The sequence below is a fragment of the Rhinatrema bivittatum genome, chromosome 17 (genome assembly GCF_901001135.1).
Source record: "Rhinatrema bivittatum chromosome 17, aRhiBiv1.1, whole genome shotgun sequence".
NCBI classification, from domain to species: Eukaryota; Metazoa; Chordata; class Amphibia; order Gymnophiona; family Rhinatrematidae; genus Rhinatrema; species Rhinatrema bivittatum.
Genome location: NC_042631.1, coordinates 63012347 through 63030499, shown reverse-complemented (window position 1 = coordinate 63030499; position 18153 = coordinate 63012347). Strand labels below are relative to the sequence as shown.

General features: G+C 43.1%; 1 protein-coding gene across 6 annotated transcripts in view; it reads left to right on the top strand.

Moving 5' to 3' along the window:
• Window positions 1–18153, top strand: part of PPP6R3 (protein phosphatase 6 regulatory subunit 3) — a 1439644-nt gene that overhangs the window by 867827 nt on the left and 553664 nt on the right. For 4 of the 6 annotated variants that reach the window (XM_029582701.1, XM_029582697.1, XM_029582700.1 and 1 more), the window contains one exon: window positions 3851–3948. In XM_029582701.1, the coding sequence (XP_029438561.1) occupies window positions 3851–3948 (98 nt within the window). The remainder of the gene's footprint in view (window positions 1–3850; window positions 3949–18153) is intronic. The other 2 variants (XM_029582702.1, XM_029582698.1) reach the window with 2 other exon arrangements.

The following is an 18153-nucleotide window of genomic DNA, read 5'->3' as shown; positions in this document are numbered from 1 at the left end:
CCAAACCCTTCCTTTGGCGAGAGTGTTTTGCAAGCAGAACTCTCCAGGTCCCATCCTGGGTAAGGGCTTTGGTACATCCCAGGTATCTGGACTGATCCAGGAACATACAGGGAAAGGAAAATTGGTTCTTACCTGTTAATTTTCATTCCTGTAGTACCACGGATCAGTCCAGAGCCCGCCCAGTTAGAAGGGGTTTATATTAAGGGGAGAGTCGTCCGCTCAGCTGTAAGATTGTTCTCTATTGCATTCCATGTTCTTGTTAATTGTTGTTTAATGGTTCCATATTTTTGCCATTATCTGCTTTGATATAGATATATACTGATGAACTGCAGGTGGCACGTTGCTTAGATATGGTGTCAGCAAGGTTTTTTTCTCTGTCTCCATCTGCTGCTAGGAGGAGGTGTCTGGACTGATCCGTGGTATTACAGGAACAAAAATTAGCAGGTAAGAAACAATTTTCCTTTCCTCCCATGGAATGTGTTTGGATTAGTCTTGTGAAATTCAGGGCATTTTAAACCATTTTTGTCCACTTAACTTTTATTACAATCAATGCAATCCAGTTACTATTTATTTATAAGCATTTGATAGTCATCCATTTCCTAACGATATGCCAAAGGTGAATTATATAAAGTAACTATTTATTGAGTATATAAGCAATAAATACATGCAAATATGAGATAGATTGCAAGTGTTGTACAATAGATAGAAGTAAGGAGCTTGGTGCATTGGGGATAAATTGCATCTATTTAGTTTAAGAAATAAGTTAAACACCAGTTAGATAGATGTAGCCTGAAGTGGGCAAACCTTGTGGGGTTCATGGTCAGGGAGACTTTTTGTAGATAGATAGGTACTAGAAGATGAGTATCTGCTGTGGATTTTAAGGGAAGGCCTAGATAAAAAGCCAAACTTTGACTGTTTTCCAGAAGGTGGGGGAACAAGTTTCCAGGTGAAGTGCTAAAGGTACCTTGTTCCATATTTTAGAGCAGCTGAATGTGGAAAGTTTTGTGCATTTTAGTCTAGCTGAAGCCAGTGGAGGGGAAGATAGAAGGACCTGTTGGGATAATTAAAGTTCTCACATAGGAATATAGGAGAGAAGAAGTTGGGAAAGAGATTCAGGGACCATTTGATTCACTCATTTAAAGACAAAGCAAAGTGTTGTACATTTTATCCTGCCCTCAACCAGGAGCCCAGTGTAGGTGATGCAAAAGTGCAACAATGAACTGGAATTCTAATCTGCTTTATAGCGCATGTTAGTGCAATTTGAATCAGGCCCTTGCTTCTCAACTTGCAAAATTCATATCCCTCCTCCACGTGTACAGAGAAATCATTAACAAAACCAAATGAGATTTCTATGTCCTAAGAATCCATCAACTCCAATTTAATGCCCATGCCCTTTTTGAATACATTGCCACTCTCACCAAAACATCCCCCACCCACACATCAAACACAGATGACAAGACCAAATGTGATGATCTTGCATTATTCTTCCATGATAAAATTGCTAAACTTATGACACACTTCTCTACAACCCCTGCACCCACAAAAACCAGAACGCTTCTCTACAACCCCTGCACCCACAAAAACCAGAACAATCATCCCAACTGCCGCTCTCAATACCTTTGAGACCACTGCATCATCAGAAATAGAATCCTTTCTGAAGAATATGAGACCATCTTCCTACCCCTCAGACACGATCCCCACCAAAGCCCTCCTGCCATCCCTAATATCATGTCCCAACCCATATCCAACATTATTAACAGTTCCATTACACTTGGCACAATCCCAAACCCACTTAAGCAATCTATTGTAAAACCCATACTAAAAAAAACAACCCTTGACCCTGCTGATCCCGCTAACTATCACCCCATTTCCAACCTTCCGTTTATAGCAAAAATCTTAGAAAAAATAGTTAATTGACAGCTGACTACTTAGATGAACATCACATCCTCCTCCCATCCCAATACAGTACCGGAAATTCCACAGTACTGAAACCCTCCTCCTCTCACTAACTGACTATCTCCTGAAAGGACTGGACAAAGGTCAATCGTTTATCTTGGCCCTCCTAGACATATCTTCCGCTTTTGACACCATTAACCACAACATGCTAATTGAACGCCTCAGGGAAATCGGCATATGCGGAGTCCCTTTTTGCTGGTTTAAATCATACCTAAACAATAGGCAATACAAAGTTAAAATTGGAAACGAGTCCAAACCAATCAATCTTACACAAGGCGTCCCACAAGGATCCTCATTGTCCTCCACCTTATTCAATATATACCTTCTTCCCCTCTGCCACCTCCTTGCTGAACTTGGTCTTCCACATTTTATATATGCAGACGACGTACAGATCCTCATACTTGTGACTGACACCATGCCCAACGCCATTAAGACCTGGGAATCCGTCCTCCTGGCAATCAGCAATCTACTCTCCAACATCAACCTTGCTCTCAACACCACAAAAACTGAGCTCCTATCTCGCCGCAAAACATCAGCTTCAACTGCCCCACGCTCTACACCCCACCCCCCTACATCTCATTCTCACAACATGCACGCAACCTTGGCATTACACTGTACAATCAACTTAACCTAAAAAGATTCATCAACTCCACCCTAAAAGACGGCTTTTTCAAACTGCACACTTTAAAAAAAATTGAAACCTCTACTACATTGCAACGACTTCCGTATAGTTCTGCAATCCACTATACTATCGAAACTTGATTACTGTAATGCCATCCTGCTCGGCCTTCCCAAAAATACAACCCATCCCCTCCAAATGCTCCAAAATGCTGCCGCCCGTATTCTCACCAACACCCACAGAAATGGGTACGTGCCAGGTTCTTATGGCCTGGATTGGCCACTGTTGGAGGCGGGATGCTGGGCTTGATGGACCCTTGGTGTAACCCAGTATGGTATGTTCTTATGATCACATCACCCCTGTACTCAAAGAACTGCACTGGCTCCCTATCACATCCCGGATCCTATACAAGACCCTTACTCTCATCCATAAATCCCTACACAACCGTAACATGCATTGGTTCAATGATGCTCTACTTTTTCGCACCTATTCAAAACCCAGCAGAAACCAATACTTGGCTGTGTTACACACCCCATCGCCTAAAATTACAAACCTTTCTTCCACTAAAGGCCGTGCATTTTCCATTGCAGGTCCAGCACTATGGAACAACATGCCCACTGATTTACACCAAGAACTCTGCCCAAAGAAATTTAAACACAATCTAAAGACCTGGCTTCTCAAACAGGCTTATACCTGAACTGCACTCTTCTCATAAAGTGCCCAACCCATATCCCTTTCACCTCCCCACCCCATTTTCTGTTCCTGCCACACCCTACACCATGCAATCTTTATACAGCCCCTCTCCCTTTAACATACAGTTTCCTTTCGCTATGTTCTCTCTTCGGTAAACATTGTCACCACATCACTTTGACTGTAAATATTGTATTACGTTGTATGACTATTTATGGCTTGATCTTCTTGACATTCTGTCACCCCTCACTGTTCTAATCTGCTAGTTCGAAGCTGTTTATTTCATGCCCCTTATTTTCTTGACAAGTTGTCACCTCTTACTGCTCTAAATTGCTTGTTCTTAAGTTGCTCATTATCCAGTTCATAGTTCTCTGTAAAGGCTGTTTGCTGCTTTCTGTTATGTGTAAACCGATTTGATGTTCCCAACAAATGTCGGTATATAAAAATGTTCAAATAAATTAAATAAATAAATTTAAAAAATAAAAGTTCATTATATAATTAACTGGCTGGTGGTTACTGTGGTTTAAGATTTGTTTAGAATTAGAATGAGTATTATATCACTGTCATTGGTCCTGGGGCTGCCAGGCCTTTTCTGATTATCAGATGCAACAAATGACGTCCAATTTTATTGACCAGTTTGGCTTCAACGATGAGAAGTTTGCTGATCAAGATGATATCGGCAAGTGAGTAGCATTTTTTTTTCACATGGTTTCCAAGCTTGGGTTCTGAGAATATTTTGGTTCTGTTCAGTGTAATTACCACTGTGTACTACTAATCCTGAGGCTGCTGCACAATTAAGAGCTGCTTGTAGTTGCTAGACTGGTCTAGATAACAGAACTGATCAGCAGCTTAGAAAACTTCATATGCTATAAAACTCTGCTCAGTTTGTATTCATTTACCAGAATAAGCATAGCCAGTTGTATTTTGATTTATGTTTAGTTTTTAACCCAAATCATGGAGAAATTATTTGCATGAATTAGTAATCTTATGATGTCATGCCTCTGGCTCAGGAGCTGATTCTTCATTTGCATTCTTAGTCGAAAGGATGTGTTCTTATGTAGTATTTGTAATCACAAAATGGCTGTGCAATATTCCTGCCTCAGGAGCTGCTACTCAGTGGCTAACTATTTCTTAAGAATTTGCTAAATCATTGTATGTACTTGTATATACGGTTTCTAAATCATTGTATATACTTGTATATACGGTTGCTAGTTACACTGTTTCTCCATTGACAAGCAGGGCTGAAGTAGCCATTATACATGGCTAGTGTTACCTGACAGTGCCAAATTAACCCATCCCTCTGCTCACTAACTAGCAAATTTTAAAAGCGTTACATATGCCAAAGCCAGGCCCTGCGCACACTGCGTGGATTTTAAAAAATACGTGAATATGCACGAATCTCCTGGTACACTCACAAATCAAAATGTTCAGAAAGGGGCAGGGTGTGGGTGGGGCATGGGTAGATCATGGACGAGCCGAGTCTGTAACATGAAGTGTGCGTGTAAGTACACGCAAAAGTGTGCGCCGGGGTCCCCTACCACGTAACTACTTCTGCTATTGACAGCATGTAATAAAAACTAGGCTAGTCAGAGTGGTTTTAAGGGTTGGGGCTAATAGGGTAAAAGGGAGGCAAGTGAGCTAGGGGGTTTTGGAAGTCCTCTCCTTTACTGGGGAAAACTGGGAACAAACTAGGGAAAGAGGTAATTGCGCCATCACACATTTCTTTTAATCCCCCCCCCCCACTTATGCGATCGAAGCAGCATTTGTGCGCACGTGCACGCATCATGACTCTCTAGTTAACCTGTTGATTTGTTCCTTTGCCTTCTTGCTTTCCTTTTGGTACACTGTATCCATCCCCCCTCCCTGTTTTTTTTGTAATTTCCTCCCTTTCAATGGTTCAATGTAAACCGATGTGATGTTTCGACTAACATAGGTATATAAGACTCCTTAAATAAATAAATAAATATTTATTTATTTATTTATTTATTTATTTATGTATAATTTTTTATATACCGCCGCTCATCAAAGATATCACGTCAGTGTACAGTGAACAGGAACTTACGCCGGAGCGTTATACATTTAACAAAGATTATACAAGCGTTATACATTTAACGAAGGTAAGTATATAAGTATTTGAACATAAACAAGCATTATACAATTAACGAAGGTAAGTATATAAGTATTTGAACATAAACAAGTAGAGGCTTTTAAAAACAGAACTATCATTTAGGTGTAACTTAACTGAGCTGAGTTAAACAGAGCTGGATAGTAAAGGGATTCTAGGAAGATAGGTATAAGGTTAGGGAAGGGTTAGGAGGAAATAGAGTTCTAAATTAGAGGTGGTAAGGGGGGGGAGATAACTGCAATTAAGAGCAGTTATATGGAGGGGTATTGAAAGTAGAAGCAGAGAATGGGTATTGAAAGTAGAAGCAGAGATAGGGGAAATCAGAGATAGTGCATAGAAAGGGGGTGCTGGGTAGATAATGCAGGGCATATAAAAGAGAAGAAAGACATATATATTTCAAGTATAGGCATGTGTGAATAACCATGTCTTGAGTTTTTGCTTGAAAGTTTTGGGAGATAGCTCAAGGCGCAGTTCAGTGGGCATGGAATTCCATAACAAAGGGCCAGCGAAGGACAGCGCTCGTGCTTTGGTGGAGGTATGGTTATATAGTTTGGGCGAAGGGGTCTGTAAAGTGGCGAGGTGTTGATTTCTGGTAGGTTTAATAGAAGTTTGAAATTGAAGTGAGTTATTAAACCATTTCATTTCAGGATTGTGGAGGACTTTATGGATAAGTGTTAGTGTCTTGTAATGTATGCGAGACTAAATGGGGAGCCAGTGTAACTCCTTCAAAACTGGTGTAATGTGTTCCTTTGAGTTTGTGTTAGTAAGGATACAGGCTGCAGTATTTTGCAGGATTTGTAAGGGGTGGATGGCATTTTTTGGGTAAGCCTAGGAGGAGTGAATTGCAATAATCTGTTTTGGAAAACAACATGGCTTGTAGAACTGTCCGGAAATCAGATGCGTGAAGCAAGGGTTTCAATTTTTTGAGTGTATGTAATTTGAAAAAACACTCTTTAAGGATTGCACTGATAAATTTTTTGAGGGTCATTTGGTCGTCCAACATGACTCCTAGGTCTCGGACTTGGTGAGAGAAATGTATGTGCGTCGATGTTATAGGTGAGGTAGGAGAGGTATGTAGTGGGGTGGGAGGAGATATGATCATAAGTTCTGTTTTTTGCAGATATGATCATAAGTTCTGTTTTTTGCAGACTGCTTGAGGCAGCCCCAGAGAGGTTTCTCCTTCTGTTCCTATGCAGATAAGACTCTTAATTTTCTGTGGTGCTCTTCTGGGGGAAAAAGACTCTTAATTTTCTGTGGTGCTCTTCTGGGGAAAAAAGACTCTTAATTTTCTGTGGTGCTCTTCTGGGGGAGTGCTGTGGGATCATTCAATAGCTAAAGGACTAATAAAGTTCCAGAAAGTGTCCTACTCTACCCAGCTTGACCCAGGTTTAACTGTTTGTTTCCCTCCCACCCTACCCCTCTACCCACCCACCCCTGGGATTAGATTACTAATATAGACTGACTAAATTAGCATTAGCAACAAGATCAATTAGTAAGTTAACAGCTAAGGACATACCAATCCAAAACTTAACCAATATGAGAACTATCCAATGCAACTGTTGTAGAGCCTTTATTCTGAGGGAAAGCATCTGGAGACTTGGAGCTTGCCCGATCTGTGCACAGCTCTCTTCTTTGAAAACGGAGCTGACTGAGGTTAAGCTCAATTAGCTTCAATTACAAGAATTACACCCACATTGCATTACTCAGAAAATAATTCCCCAACACCAAAGAATAACCAGGAGTCAAGAAAAAGAAATACAGTAGACTCAGGTAGGATAACACATGTGTCCCACAGTCACCCATTCTTGACAGATGGGAAGCCTACAAGTATACCCCCCCACTCAATCAGTTCATCAAGTAAATCATTAAAAAACAGGATCACAGTGGGCTCTGGTAGAATTAGACCAGTAACAAGGAGACACACACAGTATCAAATGCAACAAGAACATAAAGCCCTCCCTATATTAACTGAAGAAATTCTAGAGAAAAACATTGACGTGTTACCAGAAAAGAGAAAAAACCAATGCATGCAGAATTTCAAGATCCATAACCAAAAGAAAAAGCTAATTGAGATAGATAACTCTGTCATCAATGGCACAACTGCAAAAAGAAAGAGTAATGTGAATAACAAATCTCAACTAAAGTCTCATAAGGAGTACAGGAAAAGCAATAACCGTAAAGAGAGTACCTGGAAAGCTATGACTACAAATGCTCATAGTTTGGGAAATAAAATCCCAGATCTGCAGGCCCTAATGACAGAGGCAGAACTGGACATCGTTGCTATCACAGAGACATGGTTTACAGAATCTCATGATTGGGATACGGCAATACCAGGCTATAACTTGTTAAGGAAGGACAGAGTGGATAGAAAAGGGGGAGGTGTGGCTCTTTATGTCAGAAATAATATCCAAGCATCTGAGCTGCAAGGAAGTTGGGGCAAGGAAGAAGCACTATGGGTCGACCTAAAAACAGATGATGGAGCATCCATTTATATTGGAGTGGTTTACAGGCCTCCAAACCAAAAGGAAGAGCTGGACAGAGATCTGGTTGAAGACATCCATAAGATAGGTAAGAAAGGGGAAGTGGTGATCGTTGGTGACTTTAATATGCCAGATGTAGACTGGAAAATCCCATCTGCAGAATCTAAAAACAGTAGAGCAATAGTGGATGCCATGCAAGTATCTTTGTTCAAACAAATGGTATTGGAACCCACAAGAGAAGGAACTATTCTCGACTTAGTGCTTTATAATGGAGATATCGTCTCTGATGTCAAGGTGGGCGCCCACCTCAGCACCAGTTATCATCAAACGGTATGGTTTAATATCACTAAAAGAATATGGAAAAGAAGCACAAAGACCAGAGTTTTACAGTTCAAAAACACAGACTTTGAGGAAATGGGGAAGTACCTAGAGGAAGAACTAAATGGATGGGAAAATGAGAGATGTGGATCAACAGTGGACCAATCTAAAAGGAGCAATCGCCAAGGCAACTGCTCTATATGTTAGAAATGTAAAGAAAAGCAAAAGAAAAATGAAACCTATCTGGTTCTCAAAGGAGGTGGCTGACAAAATTAAAGCTAAAAGAACTGCATACAAGAAATACAAAAGATCCCAAAGGGAGGAGCACAAAGAAGAATATCTGATTCAACTGAGGGGAGACTAAGAAATTAATCAAGTTGGCAAAAAGTCAAGCGGAAGAGAGGATTACCAAGGAGATAAAATATGGTGACAAAACATTTTTCAGATACATCAGCGAAAAGAGAAAAGTCCAAAGTGGTATAGTGAAATTGAAAGGTGAAAATGATCAATATGTGGAGAGAGACGAAGAAATGGCAGAAATATTAAACGAATACTTCAGCTCTGTGTTCACTAAAGAAGACCCTGGAGAAGGACCATCTCTACACAACAAGAAACTGGAGGGAAGCGGAACAGAGGAAAATCCATTTACAGTAGATAATGTATGGGAAAAGCTAAAGAATCTGAAAGTGGACAAAGCCATGGGGCCTGATGGGATTCATCCAAGGATACTGAGGGAGCTCAGAGATGTGCTGGCGGGACCGCTGTGCAACCTGTTCAATAGATCCCTAGAAACGGGAGTGGTGCCGAGTGATTGGAGAAGAGCGGTGGTGGTCCCGCTTCACAAGAGTGGGAACAGAGAGGAGGCTGGTAACTACAGACCGGTTAGCCTCACTTCGGTGGTGGGAAAAGTAATGGAGTCACTGTTGAAAGAGAGAATAGTGAACTATCTACAGTCGGGAGAATTGATGGACCAGAGGCAGCATGGATTCACCAGAGGAAGATCCTGTCAGACAAATCTGATTGACTTTTTTGACTGGGTAACCAAGGAATTGGATCGAGGAAGAGGGCTCGATATCATATACTTGGATTTCAGCAAAGCTTTTGATACGGTTCCGCACAAGGAGACTGGTGAATAAAACGAGAAGCTTGGGAGTGAGTGCCGAGGTGGTGACCTGGATTGCAAATTGGTTGACGGACAGAAGACAATGTGTGATGGTAAATGGAACCCTTCTCTGAAGAGAGAGCGGTTTTTAAGTGGTGTACCGCAAGGATCGGTGTTGGGACCGGTCCTGTTCAATATCTTTGTGAGCAACATTGCGGAAGGGATAGAAGGTAAGGTATGTCTTTTTGCGGATGACACTAAGATCTGCAACAGAGTGGACACGCCGGAAGGAGTGGAGAGAATGAGACGGGATCTAAGGAAACTGGAAGAGTGGTCGAAGATATGGCAGCTGAGATTCAATGCCAAGAAGTGCAAAGTCATGCATATGGGGAGTGGAAATCCGAATGAACTGTATTTGATGGGGGGGGGGGAAAGGCTGATGTGCACGGAGCAGGAGAGGGACCTTGGGGTGATGGTGTCTAATGATCTGAAGTCGGCGAAACAATGCGACAAGGCGATAGCTAAAGCCAGAAGAATGCTGGGCTGCATAGAGAGAGGAATATCGAGTAAGAAAGGGAAGTGATTATTCCCTTGTACAGGTCCTTGGTGAGGCCTCACCTGGAGTACTGTGTTCAGTTCTGGAGACCGTATCTTCAAAAAGACAAAGACAAGATGGAGGCGGTAAAGAGAAGGGCGACCAGGAAGGTGGAGGATCTTCATCGGATGACGTACGAGGAGAGATTGAAGAATCTAAATATGTACACCCTGGAGGAAAGGAGGAGCAGAGGTGATATGATACAGACTTTCAGATACTTGAAAGGTGTTAATGATCAAAAGACAACGACAAACCTATTCTGTAGGAAAAAAATCAGCAGAACCAGGGGTCACGATTTGAAGCTCCAGGGAGGAAGATTCAGAACCAATGTCAGGAAGTATTTCTTCACGGAGAGGGTGGTGGATGCCTGGAATGCCCTTCCGGAGGATGTGGTGAAGACCAGAACTGTGAAGGACTTCAAAGGGGCGTGGGATAAACACTGTGGATCCATAAAGTCAAGATGCTGCCAATGAAGAGTGGGTGACTCGCCAGAATGATGGCTACTGCCTGGGGTCAATACCCTTATTAAATAAACATACACATGCTTACTGTGACTCCAACATCGCTCTAAGCTTCAACAGCAAGAGGAAATGTGGAAAAAAGGATTTGCACTCACAAAGAGGGGAGTAGCTGGCTTGTTACGGCGGTTACTACCCCAAATCAAATAAGCCTGATACTTCACTTTCAATGCATATACAGCATAGTTCTCTGATTCAACGGCAGGGGAGAAGAAAAGAGGGTTTGCACTCATAAAGCGGGGAGTAGCTGGCTTGTTACGGCGGTTACTACCCCAAACCAAATGTGCCTGATACTTCACTTTCGATGCACATCCAGCATGGCTCTCTGCTTCAACAGCATGGGAGAAGACTGATACTTCACGCATATCCAGCATAGCTCCCTGCTTCAACGGCAGGGGAGAAGAAAAACAACCAATAAGGGCTGTATAACATAGTCTGGGTAAAACAAATAAGCATGGGTGTAGCTTGCTTATTGCGGCGGCTACTACCCCTAACAAATCAAGCTAGATAGTTCACTTGGATGCAGCTCCATCACTGCTCTCTACATTAAAGGTGGGGGTAGAAGGGAAATAGAACCAAGAGCTAAGAGAAACAGATAAGTATGAGAGAAAAAAATGTGTGAAGCTTGCTGGGCAGACTGGTCTTCTTCTGCCGTCATTTCTATGTTCTATGTTTTTGTGGAGTTGAGGGCAAGTTGTAAGGAGGTTAATAGGTTATTGATAGAAGCGAGGGTGGTGTCCCAAATTTCAAGGGCTTTGGGTATGGATTCCGCTACTGGAATAAGAATTTGTACATCATCAGCGTACAAAAAGTGTGGAAGCTTAAGGTTGGCGAGGAGATGGCAAAGCGGTAGAAGATATATATTAAAAAGGGTTGATGAAAGTGAAGAGCCTTGAGGGACTCCTTGCTTCAGGGGGATTTCTTTTGATAAGTGGTTGCCAATTTTGACTTTATAGTAACGGTTGGATAGGTAGGATGTAAACCAATTATGGGCAGTACCAGTTATTCCAATCTCGTGTAGGCGTTGGAGGAGAATTTGGTGGTTAACGGTGTCAAAAGCCGCTGAGATATCCAGGATCACTAGAAGATGATTTCTAAAAAGCTGCTTCAACGAACTCTTATTACATCCTCTCCGCTCTAACTATATAACCCCTCCATCCCCCCTCCCTTTATTCTTCTCTCCCACCTTGGATTCTGAGTTTCGCCCACCCATCCCGACCCCCTCACCCTTACTCTACCCATTCCCAGTCCTCCCTGATCGCTTAGAATCACCAATGCAGAAGTAAATTATCTTAGACTACTGTTAACAAATTCCTGTAAGACATCTGTACAATTAGGAACTAGGAATATTCCATAATACCATATTTTAGACATTGTCTTTATTGGCTATTTATTTCTTCTTTAAATGCTATTTAGAAAAGCTCAATCTAAAACATTAAGATTTAGACATATAAGACTTTGTTGTGCCATGTATATTTTGCTCTTATGTTTATGTTTTTTAGCCATATATTTTTTGCTCTTATGTTTAAATGTTACTCAAAAATGTTTTACAATATGTTACTCAAAAAAGTTCTTTGTTATATGTAATTGCCCACAAGCAAGCTTATTCAACTGTTTCTCTGTAAACCGATTTGATTTACATATAATGTAAGAAGATCGGTATATAAAAACCATAAATAAATAAATAAAATAAATAAGATGAGGTTGATTTTTATCTAGGCTTTTGAGAAGGTAATCAGACAGTGATAAGAGAAGAGTTTCAGTACTATGTAATTTGCGAAATCCATATTGTGAGGGAGAGAGGATTTGGTGTTCTTCTAAATAGTCACTAAGTTGACGGTTGATAGTTTTTTCTAGGATTTAGCAATAAATGGGAGATTAGAGATAGATTGGTAATTGGCAAGGTCTAATGGGTCGAGCTTGGGTTTTTTTAAAGTGGGTTTAAGGATAGCAAATTTGAGAGAGTTGGGCACTTGCCCAAATTCAATGGATGCATTGATAATGTTAGAGATAGGGCTGGCTATTAGATCAGGGACAGTGAGAAGGAGTTTTGTGGGGATGGTATCAGAAGGGTGAGAGGAGGGTCTAGCTTTTTTGAGTAGGGATTCAATTTCAGTTGTTGCTGTGTTTTCAAAGATTGTTAGCTGAGGTGCAGAGTCTTTTATGTGATAGAGGTTATTAAATTGGGGCATGTGAGAATTGTGGGGGAAGCGTGTCATAATTTTGTTAATTTTGTCCTGAAAGAAAGAGGCCAGTTGTTCGCATTTGATTTTGGCTTCTTCTGGGATGATATTTGGAGTGAGGTTAGTAAGTGAAGTGACATATTCGAATAGCACTTTTGGATTGAATTGAAATTGGTGTATTTTACCAGCATAATAATTCTTTTTAGCATTGTTGATCATCTCACTATAGCTTTGCAGCGAAGTTTTGTAACGTGCTAGTAGAGTAGGTGTGGGTTCTTTACGCCACTTTTTTTCAGCTTTTCTAAGGGCTTGTTTTAAGTCTTTTAGTGTGGGAGTGTACCAGGGTTTTTTTGTATTTTTTTGAGAAGAGAGTTTTTTTGTAATGAGGGGGCAAATGTTATTAGCAACTGAGAGGGTATATTCATTCCATGATGTTAAGGCAGTGTCAGCATTTGATAGATCGAGGTTAAACTGGGTGTTGGATAGAGCTGTGGTAAGCTCTTCTCTATTGCATATTTTTCGGTATTGTATAGTGCTAGAGCTGATTGGGAGGGGGGGAGGTCTTTGTAGGGTGTTAGATGTTCTTATGATATAGTGGTCAGACCATGGGATAGGTGTGCATGATAGAGAGTCAGTTACGATGTGACGGTTGATAAATATGAGGTCGAGTGAGTGACCAGCTTTATGTGTGGGCATGTTTATGATTTGCTTGAATCCTAGTGATTTCATGGCTTCCAGGAAGGAGGAACAGCTAGGTATAAGTGTAAATTCATGCACACATGTATGTGCTTATAAAGCCGATTTAATAACAGGTGCACAAATATGCGCTTATGTTATAAAATCGCCGCGTCTATGTGTGCAAACCGGCAAACGTGTATGGGTCTTAAAATTTACCTCTAAAGATTTATGATTGAGCATGCATGGGAGTTCCCACGCATTCTGTCCTGTGAGCCTCCTGTCTTTTTTTGTTATAGCTTCCTCATAGACATATACCCTCTTTCTCTACTTCATATGTTTTATCTTCTGCTGTTTGCAGTTTTTCTTCAAACACTAGTGGTTTTTCAGAGTGCCTCGCTGCCTCAGCAGCCCCACAACAACAATTTTCAGTACCACCTAAAAAAATAACTAAATAATTTGAGATGTCCACTTCCAAGAAAAGTACTCCCAGTGGCTTCATGGACTGTGTTTGTGGCCTCCAGATGTTCATCATCAACAGTCAATGATATCTGTAACAGGTGCCTGGGACCAATCACGACATGGTTAACTGCTATGATTGTGGTCAGATGTGACCAAGACCTCAGCAGAACAAGGCTTGTAGGATGGAGGAACTTTTCAGCGACCTGCAAAGTTACAGCTGTTTATCCGAAGTGGGGCCTCCTCAGGCTCCTTGATGCATTTGATGATCCATGGGCTGCTCCTGCTGTACTCACCTCCCCTGGCTATACCAGTCCTGCTGTTTGTTAATGGGGCGAATGCCACCAGCTAAGCCACGCAGCAGGACACCACTCCGCATTGCACCAAGATACCGCCAGCAGAACGCCATCGGCAACATGCACCGAGCCTCCCCTAGGTGCACACGCGCACCACTGCCCAGGATTTAAAGGGACCAGAGCAGGAAAGTCCCTGCAGTCCCTAGAGATGACATAATCAGTACTGCCCAATATAAGGGCAGTTCCCCAGAAGCAACTCACCTCAGCATCAGGTCCAGGTACTCTCTAGTAGTGCATGTTGCTTCTCAGAGTTCTAGTCTTCATCCAGCTTGTCTTCAGTCTTCGTTCCAGCTGTTCCATCCTCCATTGCCCACTTGCCCAGCCCTTGCCTACCTGCCCCAGCCTACCCGTCCCTTTTTCTCTCCTTTGGATGGATACCTGGTTCCGACCCCTGCCTGGAATTCATATATGCCTGACCTCCACCTGCCTCTGACCACTTCATGGACCTTGGGATACGCCTGACCTCCGCCTGCCTCTGACCAATTCCTGGACCTCAGATACGCCTGACCGCTGCCTGCCTCTGACCACTGCCTAGATTCTGGATATGCCTGACCACCGCCTGCCTATGACCCTAGCTAACTACGGACCTTCTCTTCTGCATCAGCAGATATCCCACCTAAGTCCTGCCGGCCCTGACACCCAAAGGCTCAACCCAAGGGGAATGTGAGCTGGTATAGGTGATGGTCCTAACTGGTCTCTGCTTCGCCTGAGTCCACCTGCCAACAGTAAGAATCTGCAGGGCTCCTCCATACATGTAGCATTAATCTTACCTCTGTCCAAGGGTTCACAGACACAACACTCCCTTTGTGCCAAGTTGAGCAGGAGCTTCTTCAGCTCTGGGATCAGGCTCCAGATTAGCCACAGTTCAGGGGTCAAGCAATATGTCAAAATGTTGATTGCAGGAGCCAGAAAGCTCTTTGGTAATCTCATGGGTCGCTTCCAATTCTACACAGGACTCATGGGTGCAGAAGAAGTAGCGATCTGATCGGTGTTGCTGAAGCAGAAGTCAATGCCAAAACATACACCATCAACGCATTCAGTGCAGGAACCAATATCCAGGGAACCCGAAGGAAACTCCTTGCAGTTATCTACACTTGGAATCCAGCTACCTCACCTTCAGGAAATAAACTAAAGCATGGCTTTTTAGTCAAAATTCCCAACAGAGACTTCCTATCCAACAACCTAGTTACCACAGTAATATTCTTTATCCCAGGACAAGCAGGATGCTAGTCCTCACATATGGGTGTCGTCACCGATGGAGCCGTAGTGTGGGAAAACTTTCTGTCAAAGTTTCTAGAAACTTTTGACTGGCCCTGTGAGGCCACTGAGCATGCCCAGCATGCCATGATATTCTCTGCCACAGGTGTCTCTCTTCAGTCTTCGCTTTTCTGCACTGCTACAGGCTTCGCAGGACAGGAGCCGTTGCGAGTTCTTCACAACATTCTCTGACTAAAAAGTCATAGTTTTTTCGAATATTCTCTCTCATAGAGATCTCTCGGGGTTTCCTTTCACCGGCTGGTGAGTACCTCGTCTCGATTCTCATCTCTGAAAACTTTTTTTCTCACGAATTCCCATTCTCTTTCGACGGCCGTCGATATCAAAATGGCTACGGGCTTCAAAAAAATGCCCTATATGTAACAGAACCATGTCTATCACCGACCCACATCTTGAATGTGTCCTCTGTCTCGGTGAAAAGCACGACATGAATACTTGTCCTAAATGCGCTGAGATGACGGCGAAAGGCTAGGCAGGAAAAAATGGAACATTTGTTCAAACTGCAACTGATTCCTTCCCCTTCAAAATCATCAAAGTCATCTCCGGCCGGAGTGACTAAGCAAGCATTACTTAAGAAATCTCGTCCGGACGGATCGGGTGATCGTCCGTCCTCACCATTGTCCACAGCCTCGACAAAGTCGACCGACCAACTTAAGTTAAAGCATCGGCATCGGCATCGTCGACCATCGTCGTCCACATTGACGTCCCAGGAGGAATTGACGACAAAGCGGCCAAGGACCCAGGAAATAGCGGTCCCCTCAATGCCTGGGCCTTTGCCTCCATCGATGCCAGATCCTCCGCAGACTTCTGCACAGGATCCATCATCGCAGCCTCCGCCACCGCTTACAACTGCTTTGATTCCATCAGTTGTACAGCCGGAATTGTCTGATCTCATCAGACAAGCGGTCATTCAGGCTTTAAAGGATCAAGCACCTCCGGCGATCCCGCCGATGCCACCAGCATCGATGCCAGTTGTATTACCGATGCCGGTGGGCCCACCGATGCCAGTGTCCTTGTTGGCACCGAGGACAACCATGGAGTCGATCACTACGACACCGAGACTCATCACGTCATTGACCTCCATCTTCGCCCAGATACCATCAGGCTCTTCGATGCCAATCTCGGTTCCAACGACGTCGAAGTCTTTGAGAACATTTCTACCGACGACTACATCGATGACAACCACTACATCATCGAGGCAACCATCATCTGAGCCTCCTGAAGTTCATGATCTCGCATTCTATCGACATCTTTTACAAAGATATCAAAATGTCATCGATAACCTGCCAACAACAAAGCCTCAGGACACTTCACATTTGTTTTCCTCTGATGATCCACAACCAGGCCCTTCAGGCCTTCATTACCCTCCCAGATCTCTTCCAAGGTCTCCTTATAGAGATGACCCAGATGATTCTTGGGATGACCAGCAGTCTGTTACGTTTTCTGAGGGATTCATGTCTGAACCTTCACCTCCAGACCAGAGAAACAAAATCACCTCCAGAAGATTTATCTTTCTCAACATTCATACAGGACATGGCTGACTCCATTCCCTTCAAACTAGCAGCAGAACAAGATATCAGGCAACAAACTCTAGAAGTTCTACAGTTTGTAGACCCGCCTAAACAAGTATTGGCTATTCCAATCCATGAGGTTTTGGATCTTCAACGCCACATCTGGGAGCATCCATCTTCTGTCCCCGCAGTGAATAAGCATGTGGACACAACCTATTTAGTGCAGACAGCTCCAGGATATCAGAAACAACAGTTACCACACCAGTCTGTGGTAGTAGAGTCTGCACAGAAAAAGTCTAAACGTACCCGCCCACACTCAACTCCACCTGGTAAAGACCATAGGTTTCTCGATTCATTAGGCAGAAAAGTGTATCAAAGTGCCATCTTGAACACAAAAATCTCTGCTTACCAATTGTATATGATACAATATCAGAGGAACCTATGGAAGCAAATGGAAGAATTTATTACTACTTTGCCTACGCAATTCCAGGAACCAGCACAGGCCTAGAAGCCGGAAAGCATGAGGTGAGGGCGGTCTATGGCAACTTGGAGACGGCTTCCAGAGCAGCAGTAGCTGGAATCACTGCCCGTAGATGGGTATGGCTTAAGGCCTCGGACCTCAGGCCTGAGGTCCAAGAAAAACTTGTGGACCTACCATATCTCGGAGACAATTTGTTTGGAGAAAACGTCCAAGAAGCAGTACAACAGCTTAAAGACCATACAGAGACTTTACGTCAACTGTCTCAAATACCACAAGATCCCTCTACACAACCTTCTCGTCGTCTACCTCCGAGAGAAACCAGACGTTCTTACTATAGGCCAAGAAGATACTACCCCCAAACTTCTAGGGGTAGGTCAACTACACCACAACAACGGTCCCAGGCCAGACAGCCTAGGCCTACCCGGCCGCAACCTCCTGCACAGACAGGCCCAGCAGCGGGCTTTTGAAATACAGGCCAGAGAACAAGTCCATCCCCTAAATCCTCGATCAGACCTGCCAGTGGGAGGAAGAGTATCCTATTTTCACACACATAGAAACATAGAAACATAACATAGAAATGACGGCAGAAGAAGACCAAATGGCCCATCCAGTCTGCCCAGCAAGCTTCACCCATTTTTTCTCTCATACTTATCTGTTTCTCTTAGCTCTTGGTTCTATTTCCCTTCCACCCCCACCTTTAATGTAGAGAGCAGTGATGGAGCTGCATCCAAGTGAAATATCTAGCTTGATTAGTTAGGGGTAGTAGCCGCCGCAATAGGCAAGCTACACCTATGCTTATTTATTTTACCC